Source organism: Astatotilapia calliptera, chromosome 10 (assembly GCF_900246225.1).
Source record: "Astatotilapia calliptera chromosome 10, fAstCal1.2, whole genome shotgun sequence".
Taxonomy (NCBI): Eukaryota; Metazoa; Chordata; class Actinopteri; order Cichliformes; family Cichlidae; genus Astatotilapia; species Astatotilapia calliptera.
Window position 1 is genome coordinate 22,161,453 of NC_039311.1, and position 16,985 is coordinate 22,178,437.

Sequence of the window (16,985 nt, forward strand, 5' to 3'; positions counted from 1 at the left end):
AGACAGTATGGATCCATGATTTTGTGGTGTTTAGACCAAGTTTTGTAGCATAATTGAGACTCCTTACAGCAGACAATGTTCCTTCAATCTTCTAAATCTGTGTGAATTGTAGCCTCAGTTTTCTGTTTTCAGCTGGTGTGCTCTTCTGCTGCAGTAACCTATTTGTTTCAAGGTTACATGTCTGAGCTACTGTTGCTCTATCAGCTCAAAGGAGTCTGGCCATTCTCTCACCTCTGGCATCAGCTGGGCATTTTCTCCCAGAGTACTGCCGCTCACTGGATATTGTCCTCTGTCCACTCTGTAAATGCTAGAGATGGTTGCATGGGAGATTATATGCTACCATGTGATTGGCTAATTAAACATTTGGATTTACAAGCAATTGAACATTTGTATCCAATGAAGTGCGTGGTGAGTGTAACAAACTGGAATGTTCTCGCTTCAGTTCCTCCAGCTTTAGCACTGCTGCAATGAATGACTGAATTTGCTATACTATCTAACATAAGTTACATGAAAAACATCCTGTATATAGTCACACTCCTGCGTTCTCCACAATACTTTTTTAATAACCTTTCCTTGTGTGTGTTTATATATAGAGGAGTTGACACTGGATTTTTAATCCCACAAATCTTTTTTTAACCAACTGTTTAAAAAAAAAAAAAAATTATATCATCTGACAGTCTTGATGCGTTTTCCAGTAGAACAGGTGGTATCATGTTACAAAGAATCTCCACAACAATCCAGCAATTATAAAATCTGCATTTATTTACAACAGTGGTTCCTTCTGAAAAAAAATTTATTCATACAGTCCCTCCACACAAATAATGTTATGTAAACTAAGGCAGAGAGTCAGAGATACAGAGCCAGTAAACGGTAAGAAAAGAATTGTAAATGTAAATACTTCTGATATAAGAGAGATTAAGCTGTACCTGATTGTGGACCTGATTCAGTGTAAATCTGCAGGCCAACTGCAGTTAGCTGATGCAAACTGCTCCAATAAAACCGCTCCTCACTCAAGAAATGATGATTTTGAGCTGCAAACTTTAAGTAGAAAATTAAACAGCTAGAGGCATCTTACAGCAGACTGAATTGTTGCATCCCCTTAAAATGATGTGAAGAACTATTGTGTAAAAACCTAAATTATTGCTATTGAATACCTAAAAATTATAAAATGGTTAAATCACTCTTAACCAAAGGCTTTTATTCACCTCCCAAAAAAAGTTAACATATATATTTTTGGGTTTAAGCTCTTCATGTTATTCTTGCTCTCAGTGCAAAGGAAGGCAAAGTTTAAGAAAAATAAACCTCTGTAAGCTTAGCAAAAACATATAATATTGCACATTGGTTAGCATTTACTGCATGTTGCATAACAATTCAAATTTAACTCCCCTCTATAACATCCTGAAAGAAAAACAAAACAAAAAAAAAAACCAAACAGCTCTGGCTTTGTCAGTTCCCATCCAGTGTGACTGATTTCTACAGTAATGATACAACAGAAAAAATAACTGAGCAATACTGAAAAAAAAACAACAAAACTTGAGTTCCCTTATTAGTTAACAACGAAATCTTAAAAGAAACCATTAAATTCAAAGATACATTGCATTCAGCCTTATCCCTCATTTAAAACAAAAAAGACACAAAATCATCACATCCTTCATTCCATGATTAAAAGACAAAGTAAATCAAAACTATATAGGGGTAAGCTGTATAATGTTCTTTGAGTAAAAATAAATAAAGGCAAACTTTGGCAGCAAAGGCAAAGTAAGGCACAGAGAACAGGAAATTAAAAAAAAAAAAAAAAAAAAGATTCAGTAAATCAAAACATTTCTAGAGGAGTTTTTGGTCTTATTTGAAAGATAACCTTGAAAAATTAAGGTAAGCAAGTACTCATTTACTAGGTCGTTAATATTTATAGCATTCCTTGTTATCGTGGAAAAAATGATCTCTGGCTGGGTGCTTTGGAAAAAAACAAAAAACCTGTTGCCTAATCATAAGGTGGTTTTTCTGAATATTTAATCATTAAAACAGATAATTTGGTATCTTCAGCTCACCCCAATAAATGGCCTTTGTATCACATTATTGAGAAATCTGAAGCATGCTTGAAAAGAAAAAGAAAGCAAACACTGTATGGGAGTAGATATTATGTCAGGGTGTCTAATGACGCACATCAGAACATGAATAAAAACATAAATATTTACTAAAACAATAAAGAAACCTAATGGAAGGATCAGTATTCTGCCATTACTGGTAAAGCAAGAGAAAAAAAAAGAAGGCCAGCAGGCAATGGTACCAGTGGGTGTGTATACATTAGTGGGCAGAAGATAATATTGTGTAATGTCACAGCATCTGTTCTCATGTGGTAGTCTCATCTTGATACGGCATAAATTTGGAGACTCTGTTGGGAGAACTGGGGTTTGGACAGTCGGAACTCTCACTCATCCTGAAGAAAGCCTCCTGCTCCCTTTTCCTGGCATTCAGTTCATCTTCAAGGGCCTGGGAATGTAAAATGCACAAGTTTACCTCACAAAGATGTAAACTTTTGCAATGTGAACAAAGTAGAAAACAGAGCACTAAAATCATGAATTATTTGATATATCAACGTTCCTGTTATATGATTGGGAAAGCAGTTATTACATTGTGTCTTGTACATTTAAGTACTTAACTACTACTTTGCTTATTGAATTGCATGGCTACAGCAAAATATGTTATAAGAATGAGCCTGGAACCAGAAAAGTGGAGCTCAGAATGAAAACACTCTCAAAACACCCGAGCAAAAATACCGTAACCATAAATGTTTTACAATTGTTTGCATTTATTACAACTTTAGTAAGAAAAAGGGCATTTTTTTATCTTTATCTCAATTCACACCGAGCACATTTCAGTGTGTTTTTGATGAAAATTCCCAGTAAGCCTGCTCTTAAAAATATAGAAATTACTATGATGATAGTATTTTGGGAGTATCTGAGCCACAAAATAGACTCCAATACATTTTTGTTTGTAAGAAATTGTGAGTGGAGACAACATACCTTCTTTTTGGGCTTCAGTTGTTCCCTCCAGTCCTTCATCATATAATTGTGTTGCTCATCCAACATTTTGAGCCTCTGAGTCTCATTCTCAATCAACAGGTGACATTTTTCATTCTGCAGCAGAAAATGTGCTTGTTAAGCAATGTGGGCTAGTTATTATGTTCATTAAGTGTCCTCTATATTCTTTGGAAAAAAAAAAACTACAAATAGATTTGTAATAAAAATGTTTTATTAAATTTGCCCTCACTCACCTGTAGCTGCAGCAGCTCTCTGATATTGCTTTCACACTGACCAGTCATCTCCCTCATCTGGTTCTCGTGCTTCTGCTGCTGATGCAGCCTCTCCGCCTTCTGCCGCTTCTCCTCCTGCTGAGAAAACTGGAGAGCCACGCATGGAGAAAGTTAATAAATAGTTAACTGAATGTGTGAATATGGAGTAAGAAAGCCCCTCTGTCTCACCAGTTTGATCTTCTCCTTGTCCTCTGCAGCACTGCCCGATGAGGTAATGCGAAGGCTCTTTTTGAACATGGTCATTCGAGTCTTTGACTCACTGCGCTGAATCTTAGGCAGTCGGCTCTTCTCCAGCTGCTGGTTAGTTTTCAGGATCTCAACCATTCGCTGATTGTAACTCTGCATCTGTTCCTTTTCCTGCAGGAAAAAACAACAACACAGAATTGGTTAACTTGATTTTGTCATGTAATCATGATTTAGGTGTTACCAAGTTGTGTGTGCAAACTTATTGTGGCAAGATGATATCCACTAGTGTACCTTCTCATGCTTTTTGAGAAGCTGATGCCTCTGGAGGAAGTACTGATCTTTCATCTGCTGCTTCACCAACTGATGTTTCTCATAAAGGTTCTTCTGCTCCATGTCCCACATCGTATTTTCACGCTCTAATCAAATTTAAAAAGTTGACACTGAATGAAATCAAATGGTAACTACAGCAAGGATGGGATAAACACAAAATGAAGAAAACAAAGCTGAAATTGTTACTGTGATTCTGTTTGCTTTACGGATGTTGTACCTCTGATTAGGCTTTGCTTCTTGTTAAGACAATCCCTCTCCAGGTCTGCAATCTCTCTCTTGTTGTTGGAAATGATATTCCTCAGTGTGATGTGCAGATAGTTTTTCTGAGCTACAAGGAATTTCTCTTCCTAAACAAAGGAGAAGGAGGAGAAATTGAGGAGTGGGTGAATAATCAGACAAAAATCAGCAGTTTCATGCAGGTGCCGTTTCCCTTCAAACAATCTACACATGCCAATTACCAGAAGCCTGCAACCAACATAACTCAACTGAGAAGCATGCCATCAGTGTTTACATCTAGTCTATTTCCTGGTAGATGTATACTTCTATTTGCAGTGATAAAGTTGGTTAGTAGTTTGATAGCAAAAGAATAGTTCTTAGATATAGCAGCCATTTAACCAGGTTCATTGTTTCTGAAAAAGGAGCTTTCTCCAGTGCATTCAACATATTTTTTATGATCACGTCACAATTGTAAATATTTCCAAAACTGAGCAACTTGCACCACCAAAGCAATATAGACTGAAAAATAATACTAAATTTAAGAGTTTAAAAAAAATAAATTTGTTTTAACTGAGCTGTAATTATGCATCAAAATGGCACAAATGACCTAGCATCATACCTCTGACATCTTCATTTCTTGGAAGGAATTCATCTTCTGTTTTAAGGTTTCTTTACGCTGACTTCTGGGCAGCTTATCAACAGATTGTTTTACCTAAAAAGAAAATACACTTCAGTAATTAAACCTCAGACATCAGAACTTCAGAAAGGTATACAAAAATCAACACAGCTGTGCAGTCGCCGAGGTTGAGCACTGAAAGCTTCCTTTGACTTGCACCCTTTCTTTATGTCCTATTGAGATCAAGTGGGCTTAAATAAAGGCAAGAATATGTGAAATAATTACTGGTTATTTTGCTTAGGTGCACACACACACACTTTACCTCCTTTTTCTTTAGTTTTATTTGGTCCAGGAATTTGTGATAGTCTCGTTCCTGTTCTGCTTTGATACGCCTGGTTTCTTCTTTCAGTTTAACTTTGTGTTCTTCCTCCATTTTCTCAATTGCCTGCTTCTGGTTCCTCTCCAGATTCTCCAGCTCTGTATCAAAGTGCTTCTTCTTGGTCTAGGACACACCAACAGGCGATATGCACATTATAATTTTAGCTGATGGCAAACAAGGAAAATGTTCCTAGTTCAAAAGTTTATTGCAACTGAAACCATCCCGATTTCAGAGTGTTTTGCATATTTGTCACACTTACATGTTTCAGATCGTCAAACAAATTTTAATATTAGATAAAGATAAGCCAAGTAAATACAAAATGCAGGTTTTAAAGGATTTCATTCATTTATTAAGGGAGAAAAGTTATCCAAACCTGCCTGGTCCTGTGTGAAAAAGTAAAAAAGTAATTGCCCTTTGACCTTCTTAAATCATGATTAACTGTGATTAACCACATTTTTTGGAAAATACTCTGGAGTGACGAGACAAAAGGTTTGAGTTCCATTACATCTGGCATAAAACCAACAAAGCATTTTACATCCTACCAACAGTAATATATGATTATAGTGTGACGGTCTGGGGCCGTTTTGCTGCCTCAGGACTTGGAAGACTTGCTGTGGTAAACAGAACCAGAATGAATTCTGCCGTCTACCAAAACATCCTGAAGGAGCATGTGTGGCCATCTGTTTGTGACCTCAAACTGAAGCACACTTGGGTTCTGCAGCAGAACAATGATCCAAAACACACCAGCAAGTCCACTTCTGAATGGCTTAGGAAAAACAAAAAGCTTGTTTTTCTTGAAGACTTTGTTGTGGTCTTGTCAAATTTCTGGTCTGAATCCGATTGAGATGCTGTGGCACGACCTTTAAAAGGAGGTTCATGCTCAAAAACCGCAATGTGGCAAAATTACAACAATTCTGCAAAGGTGATTACTCCACAGTACTGTAAAAGACTCACTGCTAGTTATTGGAAATGCTTGATTTTTGTTGTTGATGCTAAGGGTGGCTCAACAGTTATTAGGTTTAGTAAACAATCACTTCCCCCCCCCCACACAGGGCCATGTAGGTTTGCATTTTTCCCCCTTAATAATAAAACACCTTCATTTAGAAACTTCATTTTGTGCTTTCATATGGTATATTTGTCTACTATTTAAATTTGTTTGATGACCTGAAACATTTAAGTGTGACAAAAATACATACGACCATAGAATTAATGCAACAACTGTCTGACTAAGTTTTAGCTAAAGACGAAAATGCTGTTGTTAAAGCTGTTAGAGTAATGTGACTCACATTCATCTCCTGGTCAAAACGTCTTTGTATTTGTTCCCTTTGTGTTTCGAGTTTGGCATTCAGAGCAGCCAGGGCTCGCTGCTCTTCCTTCTGCAACAGACGGAGCTCGCGCAGCTCCTGCCGCCTACAAAAAAAAACAAAACAAATGTATGTATGTATGTAGCTAAGGACACCTAAAATAAATGAAACTATGTCAGGTAAGATCTACTATAACTGGTAGCAAAATAACACAAGTGCTTAAATTACAGGTTAGAACTTTATCACAGGTTAGATCAGGCCACGGCAGCAGAAAAGTAATGAATAAGAGAGTAGAATAAATTGAGCTTACTTTATAATAAAAACAATGTTTATGCTGGCAGACCACTAACAACACTCTGAATGGTGCAAACCCAATGGAAGCAAAAGAAGATGCAATTTTTGTTCAGCACCGAGTTTCTGAAGATTATTTTCACCAAATTTAAACTAAGAATGATATCGAAATATTACTGCAGCTATAGGTGCAATATCATAGTCCCACCACTAGATGGCAGGAGTAAAACACAAGAACTCACTATGCTTCAGAGGAAGTACAGAAATCAGTTGTTTCAAATGCCAAATACAGATCACCTGAACTTTGACTTAACGAATAAGTAATTTCAGAAATTAAATTTTCCTCTCAGACCAGAGACCAAATTACACTTTTTCCAATAACAGTTCTAATCTCAAGGGACTAAATTCCCAAAGAGCAGGATGACTTAAATAGTAAGAACTAAAACATAAAACAAAAATAAATAAGTCCCAATCCAGTGTTCACTGTGTCCTGAGAACACAAGAGTCCATGCCTCTCATTTAGAGTGAATGAAAAACGGCTTAGCTACCAGGGAATAATAAGATCACCCACATACCTGAGGAATCTCATCTCCTCATCTTTCTTCTCATCGTCACTGATGATCTTGGAGGTGGTCACACTCACCTCCACACCGTCAACAACAAACTTTCTGGTCCGCCTCAGAGTCTTATCTGAAAAGTTCTGATAGGTAGACAAAAACACAGAAAAGCCTGGTTTTAAACTCAGAATTGAACCTTTTTTCATGTACTTTGAGTTTAAATGCTGTTTTTTTAGTAGTTAAAAGGTCAGTACTACCAGATTCTTTCACTTCCATAGCATAATTAGACTCTCGCAATAGACAGGTTTTCTTTTTGTGTGTGAAAAACAATTTGCAACTTTACTTGTAAAATCTCTGTGCTTATATCAGCCGCAATATAATTTAGTCACAGAGTTGTTTTGTGACTCTTGTGTACTGTGACTGTAAGGAACTACAAACACCCCAATATCGCCCCCCCCCCAAAAAAAATCTTCAGATCACTCACAGAAACTATTTTCATGCAAATTCCTACGAATTAACTTCAAATATTTCAAATGTGTCAAGGTTCATCTGTAGTGTAGTCTTTATCTGTTAAAGGAGAGGCTGAGTAAGTATGTATGACAGTGTGTATGTTTACATGGCACTAATATCCTGTATGGCAGGTTCTACTGTAACAAGAAGCAAGATGCTGATCCATTAGCATAATGGAGAGCGCCATGGAGGTAGTAACAACATCGTATACCAAATATGGCACCATGTGACTTGACTTCTCAACCTTCTTCAACAAGAATACTGGTTAAAGGCCTTCTTTATCCAGACTTGTGGATCTTCACATTGTCCGAAAGGACATTTCTAGACATTCACCCACAGAGCAGATGACCTTTTTCTTAGCCAACGAAGGTTTGTTCAAGTTTGCTCTAGCTCAAAAAGCACAAATCAGGCAGTTCAACCAAACAATGTGCGATGATGTAAACACACATTTCCTTTCAGTCAGTGCATGAGCCATAGCGTATTGTAATTGCAATGCAAAACTGTCACGGTTAACTGGAGCATGTGTAACTGAGAAGTTACGCCTTCTTTGTCCCCTGTCCAAGTCATCCTCCAGGGACAATATTTGCAAAATGATATGAAAGGGTTTACTCAGCAAACACTGGGAAGTTCTGAATGTCGTCACTTCCTGGTGTATAAATAGTTCATATATAATGAAGAGGAGATGAGACCAGAGAACTAAAGAGAGCGTGAACGCAAGACAGAAGGTATGAAGACAGTAAGAGAAAATCCCAATACTCTCAAAGTTATTTGTGCTTCAATTAAAATAAAAATGAATACAAAACTAAAACAAAAAGCTAATGACAGTTTTGCTTTCACTGTTACATAGTGAATAAGAAGTTATCGCAACTCTTCCTCTTGAGAGAATGATACAGATCTGCCTTGAAATTAAAAAAAAAAAAAGAATGATTTTATTACAAAAAGTAAATCAGAATTATTTTATGTAAACAATTAAGTTTGTTTTATCTTTTAATGTAACAGGGACTTTCTTGTTTGAAGTACTTGTCTTAGATGTAGGCGAGCAGTTTTTTTTTTGTTTGCTTTTTGTATTGTCGGCTTATTTCTGGTCTTTTCTCCATTTTGTTCGAAGAAAACAAAACAATTGGCTGAAGAGTTTAAAAAAGAAAAAAAAGAGTAAATATATTAGCACAAAAGGACCCTAGGAAGGTGTTCCCCACTCAGAGGGAATTATTTTGGTTTGCACAAACTGCTGTTCGCCATAACAAAGCTTCCCCATGAAGCCAACACAGCTGAGCAAACACGCTCCATATGAATCTGTGTGAGGCTCCTGTCATAGCTGGCAGCTACCGGATGCTAATGTTGCACTGCTCAGTACTGTTGAATCATTTTCTGCGTAACTGACACACTAACGATGACAATAAGTCTATGTGCTTGTGTGTTCTGGTGTGTTATTAATCGCACATTTACACCAAGATGAAAGGATATATATTCATCACTCTGCATTTCAGCTGTGGCGTTTATGTTTGAGTTCATCTGTGACTGTGCTGACTCCCTGTCACTCTTCATTCACACAAAAACAAAAAGAGTAAACAAACAAAAGAAAAAACACATGTAGCTCTCACACACACCCCATGGATTTATAAGTGCATGTGCACACTGATGTTTGCACTCATTCTCTCATGCAGAAACATAGAAATCATATTAAAAAAAACAACAAAAAAACCCCAAGAAAATAATAAAAAGAAAAAAGCTTATAGGCAGACTCGTCTGGTAAATAATCTATTATTTAAAAAAAAAAAAAAAACCCTGACATGTCGAACAGCCATGACTCCACACCCAGTTAATAGGATTTTAATCATGGTCAGTCCATAAGCCTCCAGAAGCAACTCACTGACAATGGGCTGCATAGAAATTTCCACTCACAATAGTGAATGCTGAACTGTGCCCACACAAAGGCCACCACTGGTCTAGATGAACTGAAAGTGTTGCATATTTGGCTTCTCTTTCCCAACGTCTAGCCTCCCAATCGTCTCACTTACAAGGACTGTCAGACATGGATTTGGTGATTCTTAAGCAGAGACAACCTAATATCCTTTTTCAAGCTGGTAAATCAAATAAATAGTCATTTTGGAGATGCCCCAATATGCTTTGTCACCAATTCAGTCCAAACTTGAGAAATAAATCCCAGCAAACCTCACAGTCAATAAAAAAAGTTACTTAAGTCCTCATGAATGTAAAACTTTGAGTTTCCCTAAGTGCAATGTGCGTGCAAACCTAATGGGAGACAGGCAATATTCTGTGTCAAACTCCCACACCCTAAAACGACACAATGCTGTTTCAGTTCCGCTATGAGTGCAAAGAAACACTTCTTTTTTTCCCCCCAGGAGGGGTTTTCCTACAGAGCTGCCCTCTGTACATCTTTAACACTTGAGCACTGGTTTTGCCATAAAGATATGTTCTGCAAAAACACTTTAGAGAATGAGGGATCTATCTTCTCTGACCATTCCTTTCTGGCATTTTAAAAAGTTTGAGTAAATGAATCATATGAAAATTCCTTTAAGTACAGAAAGCTTTGATCTGTGTTGGCTCACCCGTGCACTAATGGATGTGTTCTCCCTGTGGACAGACAAATCCATGCTCTCAGATGCCATGCTGCCTGAATAGGACAACTGCTCAATAATCCCTCCATTGAGATAAGATGAACCAGGATCAGCGTTTGGTCCCATTGGTTTCTTCTCAGGGGAATCCTCTATTAGGCTGCCGTTTGCTACCTGGGTGGGAGCAGAGGAAGATGCAGGCGAAGGTACAGGAATCGAAACACCACTTGAAGTTGGCAATTCTCCATTAGCTGGGATCTTGGGGACCTCTGGTTCTGTTGAACCTATAAAGTTTATCGTACATTCCTCAGATCTCTCAGATTCCATATCAAAGAGAGATGGTGGCTGTTCTGTCTCTGGGGTGTCTCCGGCAACCTAGAACAATGATTTTAGTATTAATACTAAAAATAAATAAATAATCCCACTTCATAAATATACACGAGCAGAACAACTTTCAAAAAATACCTTTTCCTCCTCAAGTGTGGGTGTACTCTTCCCATCCTCAATACCAGAGTCTGAGAAGGTAGTCTTGGTTGAGGACTCACTCTCAGATTTCTCAGACTCTGATTTCTCAAGGATTTCACCCATTTTGTCTCCCACCTCATCTGGATCTTTCTTATGGACATTCTGCCGTGGCAGGGGTACAGGGACTGCCATGGTGGAGCCTGGTTCTTCCTCTGTTGATGTATCTGGCTGGTTCAGCTTCCTGGGGAATGGTACTGGTGCAGGTGAAGAAGGTGTGGTAGGGCTTGGGGTGTCCGGGGGCTGGTCACCTTCCAAACTGGTCTGACTAGTCTGGCATGGCTCCTTGGCTGAGGACTAAAGGAACAGAGAAGTGCTGTTAGGCACTGGTGTGACAAAACATTTCATGTTCGTAAGACATTAAGTCATGGGTGGTCTCCAAAATGTTAATGTTTTCAACCTTTGCTTCTGGTCCAAACACTAATGGGGAAAAAAAACATTCAGGCCGTCCACCTTTTTGCTAAGTAACTTCAATCTTTGCTTTAGTATGAATGCAGTCATTCCTGTTTTATACTTGCACATTGCTACTTTTAAGTGTGGCTTAGATAGCCATCTAATCTGCAATGGCGAGGTAATAATTACAGAGGTGAAAAACCTGCGTAAGTCAGGACAGACTGCCAGGACCTGAGAGTTAATGGCATTATCATTATCATTGCTATTATGAAAATCTTGATGCGAAATAATTCAGTGTGCACTCTTTCATTTTTGCATACAGCAGTGCGTTAAATGTATTTTATTATGCAGACAAAGCTGCACTTTACGGTGTCAAAAGTATGTGAAACACCTGCAAATATGCTGCAAAACCAAAACCCAAGACTAACAATCTTAGATAAATTATATTACTGCAGTTAGCATGTACACAGGTAAGGGAATTACATCTCAGAAGCACCCTATCAAATCAGACTAGGAAAGAATTAACTGATTATGCAGCTCAAAGAAAGCAAAAAACAAAAACGCCAATCATTTAAATGATATAAATTAATTTTTTAAAAAAGAAAATTGCCATGCAACACTCATCAACATTAACCAGAAATAACGTAATGTTTATGTGCAAAAAGAAGATATTGCACAACTATGTATAACTGCACAGTCATATCTCAGACATGTGAGACAAGAATTCTACATATGTGCACATCTCTAATCAGCAGCTCTGTATCAGGAACAGTCTCTTCTCCCTCAGGTCAAAACAAAACAAAAACCTGTCTTGATGACTCACAGCTTCACTAATGTCTAAGCAAACATCACTTTCTCACTTTGTGAGATATATATAGAAAAAGAGAAACTGTCTGGTTACTGCTTGTTTCGAAGTCAGCAATTTGTTACTGTATGTGTGAAAATGTTCCTGCCTGCAAATGAGAGGGAGCTTTATTTGTGCTTTCTTAAAAGAGATAATAAAGTAACTAATGATTTTATCAAAAAAAACCAAACAAAAAAAACCAGCTGGCGTCATACACAGAGAAATAATAACACAAAGTAAGATTTTAAGCAAACCATCTCGTTCAAGTACCATGAAATGTGGACCAGTGTACTTTGGCAGCATTTTAAAGGGTGGTCACACAGATCATTGATTTGATTTAGTTACTTTATATAAAGATAGCTGATTCATCACACCTGCTTTTAAATAACTTTCCTTTCAATGATTAATGTACAACAAGGTGCATAAAGAAGACCTCCTACAGAAAGCTATTTCAAATACCTGTCCAGGTAAGACACTGTTCAATTGTCTAGATGAGAGTGTTTACTGTTCCACCATTTTCCACCAATTTGCACCATCAGTATACTAGAGTCACCCAAATAAAATAAAATAAAATAAAATAAAAAGACCCTTGAATGCCACAACATGTACAATAAGGAAGTACAATGTAAAAGGCCATTTGTCTTCATAGAGAAAGGACAAAAATGTATGAAAACATTTGTCTGATTACAGCATTTGTAAGAGTATTTCAAGGATCCTATAAAGACCTGCTATTGCTATGTAGAAATCCCCATGTTTTTGATTAAGGGCCAGAGTATCTTGGCTGAACAATAAGCAACCTAAAATAATTTACTCCTTTAGGGATTATGAGGCAATAGCTGTTTCTACAGGCCAAAAGCAGCACCTATATTTAACCATGTGCGGGTGTGGGTGAATGCCTGTTTTCCGTCTTCTGTTCCTTTGTTTGTGCTCAGGGTAGGCAGCAAACTGCACTTTCATCCTATGTTTCTGTCTAATCTCCAGTTCTCTGTGAATTCATGAATGACTTCAGTGGAATAAACCATCAATCCTTCTGCAGAAAGGCTATATTTAGCAAAATATGCTTTAAGAGGAGGTCAACGAGTCAGGACTACAAACGTGAGGCTCGGTGGTTAAGAAGGAACCTACGTGCTGGGGAACACATGCAGGTAAATGCATGCCTTTTTGTCATTATGTGTGCAAGTTGCAACTTAATTACACAGTCTGGACACTGAAATTAAGGGTAATTTCCATCTCACTGTGTGGTCTGACAGGAAAATGAGGAACGTCACAGAAATGCATTTACTTGTAAAGTCAATACCACTTCTACGTCAAAAGGCATCCATTTTCTGTGCCATTATTATGTTTTTAATTTAAATCACAACATTAATAAATTAAACCAATTGAATGGAAGAGCATGGACTGCCCACTCTTGTTTTCGAAACACCAAAATAAAAAGGACAATGATAATGAACAGGTTTGGTACCACAGTAAGGTCCATGCCCTCGTCTTCCTCTCCTTCCTCTCTATTGTCTTCAATTTCCTCCATGACTTCAGCCTTGACCTCAGCCACCAGCTCTCTCAGCGGACGGTTGGTCGTCACCGATTTCACAAAAGGGTGCTGTAGATAGGAGAAGAGACAGTTATTAAGGCTGATCAGAAATTTATTTTAGGGATAAATACTATAAACACTACGCATTTAGTTATTGCCTAAGAGTGAGGCTGACTAAAAGGCTTACAACCATGAAGCAATATTTGCACAAAACACAAGAACAGTATTTTCCACAGGTTTAAATAATTAGCAGATGACACCATTCTGCAACATCTCAACTTTCAATGATATCAATTTCTTTTCAAATAATCTGTAAAACTTTAAAATACAAAATGATGGATCAAGTGAAATAAAATTCTGGTGCTTAAAAACGATACACTAAATGGAACCGGAGTAGAAGACAAGACAACATACTTTCACTGCTGGGAAACTCTATCTGACACCTGCCAGTTCCTGCGCAGCATTAACAATGGGAACATCACAATACAACTCTCCACTTGAGGCAACAGTTTATTCTAACAGAATGCACCTAAAATAGCAACCAGTCTTCAACTCTACTATGTCTAAAAAGAAAATGCATGTTTCCCCGTGCTTCAAGTAAGGCAATAAGAACGCTGTAACAGGAATATAAAAAAGGCAAATTAAAAGTTGAGTGCTGCAAGGATAAAAAGCTGATCATCTATTATTTAGATGCTTTGCACTCCTGTGTAATTTAACTGGAACAGCTGACAAAGGGGAAAAGTCTGCAAGGGGTGCTGGACCATGAAGTGTGTAGAAGTCAGTGTGTGTTGTGAGCCTCCACAGTTGTAGGTTCAGGAGCTTGCTTGTCCTTGAGGACAGCATTACGCTTGAGTTTTAAGCTTCTCCAATGACAAATAACAGTCAGCTATTGCCTAATGAGATGTACACAAATGAGTGCCATTTGACTATTTGTGAGGCAAAATATGAATGCATGGATAAGTTGTATGCTTAAATGCATAGTGTCTACATTTGGATGTCATGATTCTTTCTATGTCAGCCCATTTTATGGCATCAATTGACAACATGAGCAACATAAGATAGAGTTTTTAAATCTCAAACTATTGCTGCACAGCCAGCCCTTTTTGATTTAGTGATTTTTGTAAGAAGAACATCAACATGACTGATGCAGCAACGCTGGTTAATTAAAGACAAACTTCAACTGAAATGGCTCCGATTTCAGCAACCACACGGCCACATCCTCTGTAATCAGCCAACAGATTTATCTTAAAGCCATGTAAACCTGTGGCGTAAACAAGGTCACATGAACATATGGTGATGGCAGTGAATGCTTCAATAATAATTCAGTTTGTCATGTTTGGTAGAGGCAGTGCTGCAATAAATGCATGTTTAAAAGTGAAAGGAGCTAAAATAAACTCAACTTCTGTTTCCACTATCTCAATTCGAAAATTGCAGAGAGAGGCTTTTTGGAAGTAAAATTTCAGACATGTTTTAGATTTACATTAAGCCTAAGCAAGGTGAAACATTTGAGAAAAGAGTTTTAATGTGAGAAGCACTACAATAGAATTACTCCAATTCTGAGAGAAAATAAGGCATCTTATTCTTTTGACATGTTACACATCCAACAAGGTATTTAAGGCTGGGAACTGGCAACTAATTTCATAATCAACTCATGGTTGTTGCTTTCTAATTAAATTAGAGAACTATGAGAAATGTCCAGTTACAAATTCATGAAACCCACAGAAATATCAAAACATCTTTATATCAACTGCTTTAACTAAGAATCCAAAATTTCTGATTTAAAAATGTTTCTCAAATGTTAACAAAATCAAAACTAACTTATAAAGCCATAAAAATGACTTGAAATAAATTCCATTATGTCAATTATCTAATCATTGTTGCTTTAGTAAAGCTCTTTATTTCATTTGAATGCCTACTGAAGATTATAAAAGATATTTTTCTCCCATTGCCATAGAACTTATATGAGGAATGAGTATGAGTAGCTAGTAACTAAAAAAGTAGGAGTAACTGTAGCGTCAAGCACCTACAGCAGTAAACCTCTGAGAAATCTGCTTTAAGCTGTATAATCCAATAAATTATACCAGACCTCCCATACTCCAGGTAAACACATCCTCACTGAGGCAAAACACAGGGCAAAAAGACTAAGTGTTAGCACTGGTGCCTTGTTACACAGATATAGATGTGTATCAGTGGATATATGCACCATTTTATAGGTTTCGCATTGCTTTAGACAGAGAGGGGGGAGATTTGGTGCGCATGGCTTTGTATAAAGATTAAATGTGCACAATATGGACCATTAGGTGACTAGAAGAGAAACCTGCAAAAAGGTCAGGTGTACATGCACAGGAATAAAAATAAAGTGTATGCTTTTGTCCCTCCATCTTTATGGACAGTTTTAGATCTTGAATGATGTAAATTTAACTAGTTATAAAATTTTCATTTTTGAAGGAGGGTTTGGCAGTTAAGACGGTTTTTAGGGTTAGGACTTTAATAAGTTAAGTTAGGGGTAAGAATTTTACTGGGCAAGGTGCAATTGTGGTACTCAACTGACTTGACTTTTATTAACCCAAATTTAGTACTTTAGGACAGATTTCTGTCTCAAAGAAGTTGTTTGCAGAATTAGAAGATTACACTTTTGCTTAAGATATACTCTATGAAGTTTAGACAACCAAGATTAACTCAAAGTTCAAAATGTGCTACATTGTTCTACTTCAGAAATGTTTATATGCTTTCCAGGGCAGCTCTGCCAAAAACACCATAAAAACCCTGCACATGAGAAACTATGGGAGGAGACGCTGGATTCAATATAATACTAGTCATCCAGACGGTCTCCCGGCCAGCCACACACCCACAGTGACTGATACTGTGTCATGTTTTTTTGTATACATTCCTTACAGCCGCATATGTGGGACAGACGCAGAGTAATTATGGCAAAAAAAGGGAAGAGGTTAAAAAGATGTTTATAACCAATTCTTGTTTCCTGTGAAAAGCTTAGTGACAAAGACTTTGCAAAGCTTTATTTTTATATCCCTTATTTAGTCTATCCAGCACCAGGGATATTTTTTCTGACTTTTTTATTCACCTGTATTTTTCCACATCTGCTCACTTCACCCTAAAGCCTGTAACATATCTGACGGTAACTGCCGGCAAAGTGACATGATGCAACATCCATCACAAAGCCTCAATCTGACCACGCCCACAAGTGCCTACAGCTGTTAGGAGGCAGTGGACATGATAAACATCTAAAACTTGCAGCACAGCACCAAAAACTGGGCCGCGCCTGTCTCTTTCCCTCCCCACTAGAGAACACATGGAGAATTCCCTGCAGGCCTGACTAGGGTTTTCATCTTTGCCTCGCTCTAATTGGCCAAAGGTGGCAAACTCAAGTTAATCCTGGCACACCATTGGCTGAGAGCAGGA

The 16,985-nt window shown here is 37.6% G+C and overlaps 1 protein-coding gene across 1 annotated transcript in view; it reads right to left on the reverse strand.

Annotated features, from left to right (window-relative positions):
• Nucleotides 1–1,809: 1,809 nt before the first annotated feature.
• Nucleotides 1,810–16,985, reverse strand: part of stk10 (serine/threonine kinase 10) — a 37,363-nt gene continuing 22,187 nt past the window's right edge. The window contains exons 8-20 of the mRNA XM_026183152.1: nt 13,500–13,634; nt 10,744–11,097; nt 10,273–10,653; nt 7,211–7,335; nt 6,327–6,450; nt 4,984–5,163; nt 4,665–4,757; nt 4,047–4,176; nt 3,791–3,915; nt 3,482–3,670; nt 3,275–3,400; nt 3,024–3,137; nt 1,810–2,490 (exon numbers count right to left, since the gene is read on the reverse strand). Coding sequence (XP_026038937.1) covers nt 2,350–2,490; nt 3,024–3,137; nt 3,275–3,400; nt 3,482–3,670; nt 3,791–3,915; nt 4,047–4,176; nt 4,665–4,757; nt 4,984–5,163; nt 6,327–6,450; nt 7,211–7,335; nt 10,273–10,653; nt 10,744–11,097; nt 13,500–13,634 — 2,217 coding nt within the window. The 3' untranslated portion in view covers nt 1,810–2,349. The remainder of the gene's footprint in view (nt 2,491–3,023; nt 3,138–3,274; nt 3,401–3,481; nt 3,671–3,790; nt 3,916–4,046; nt 4,177–4,664; nt 4,758–4,983; nt 5,164–6,326; nt 6,451–7,210; nt 7,336–10,272; nt 10,654–10,743; nt 11,098–13,499; nt 13,635–16,985) is intronic.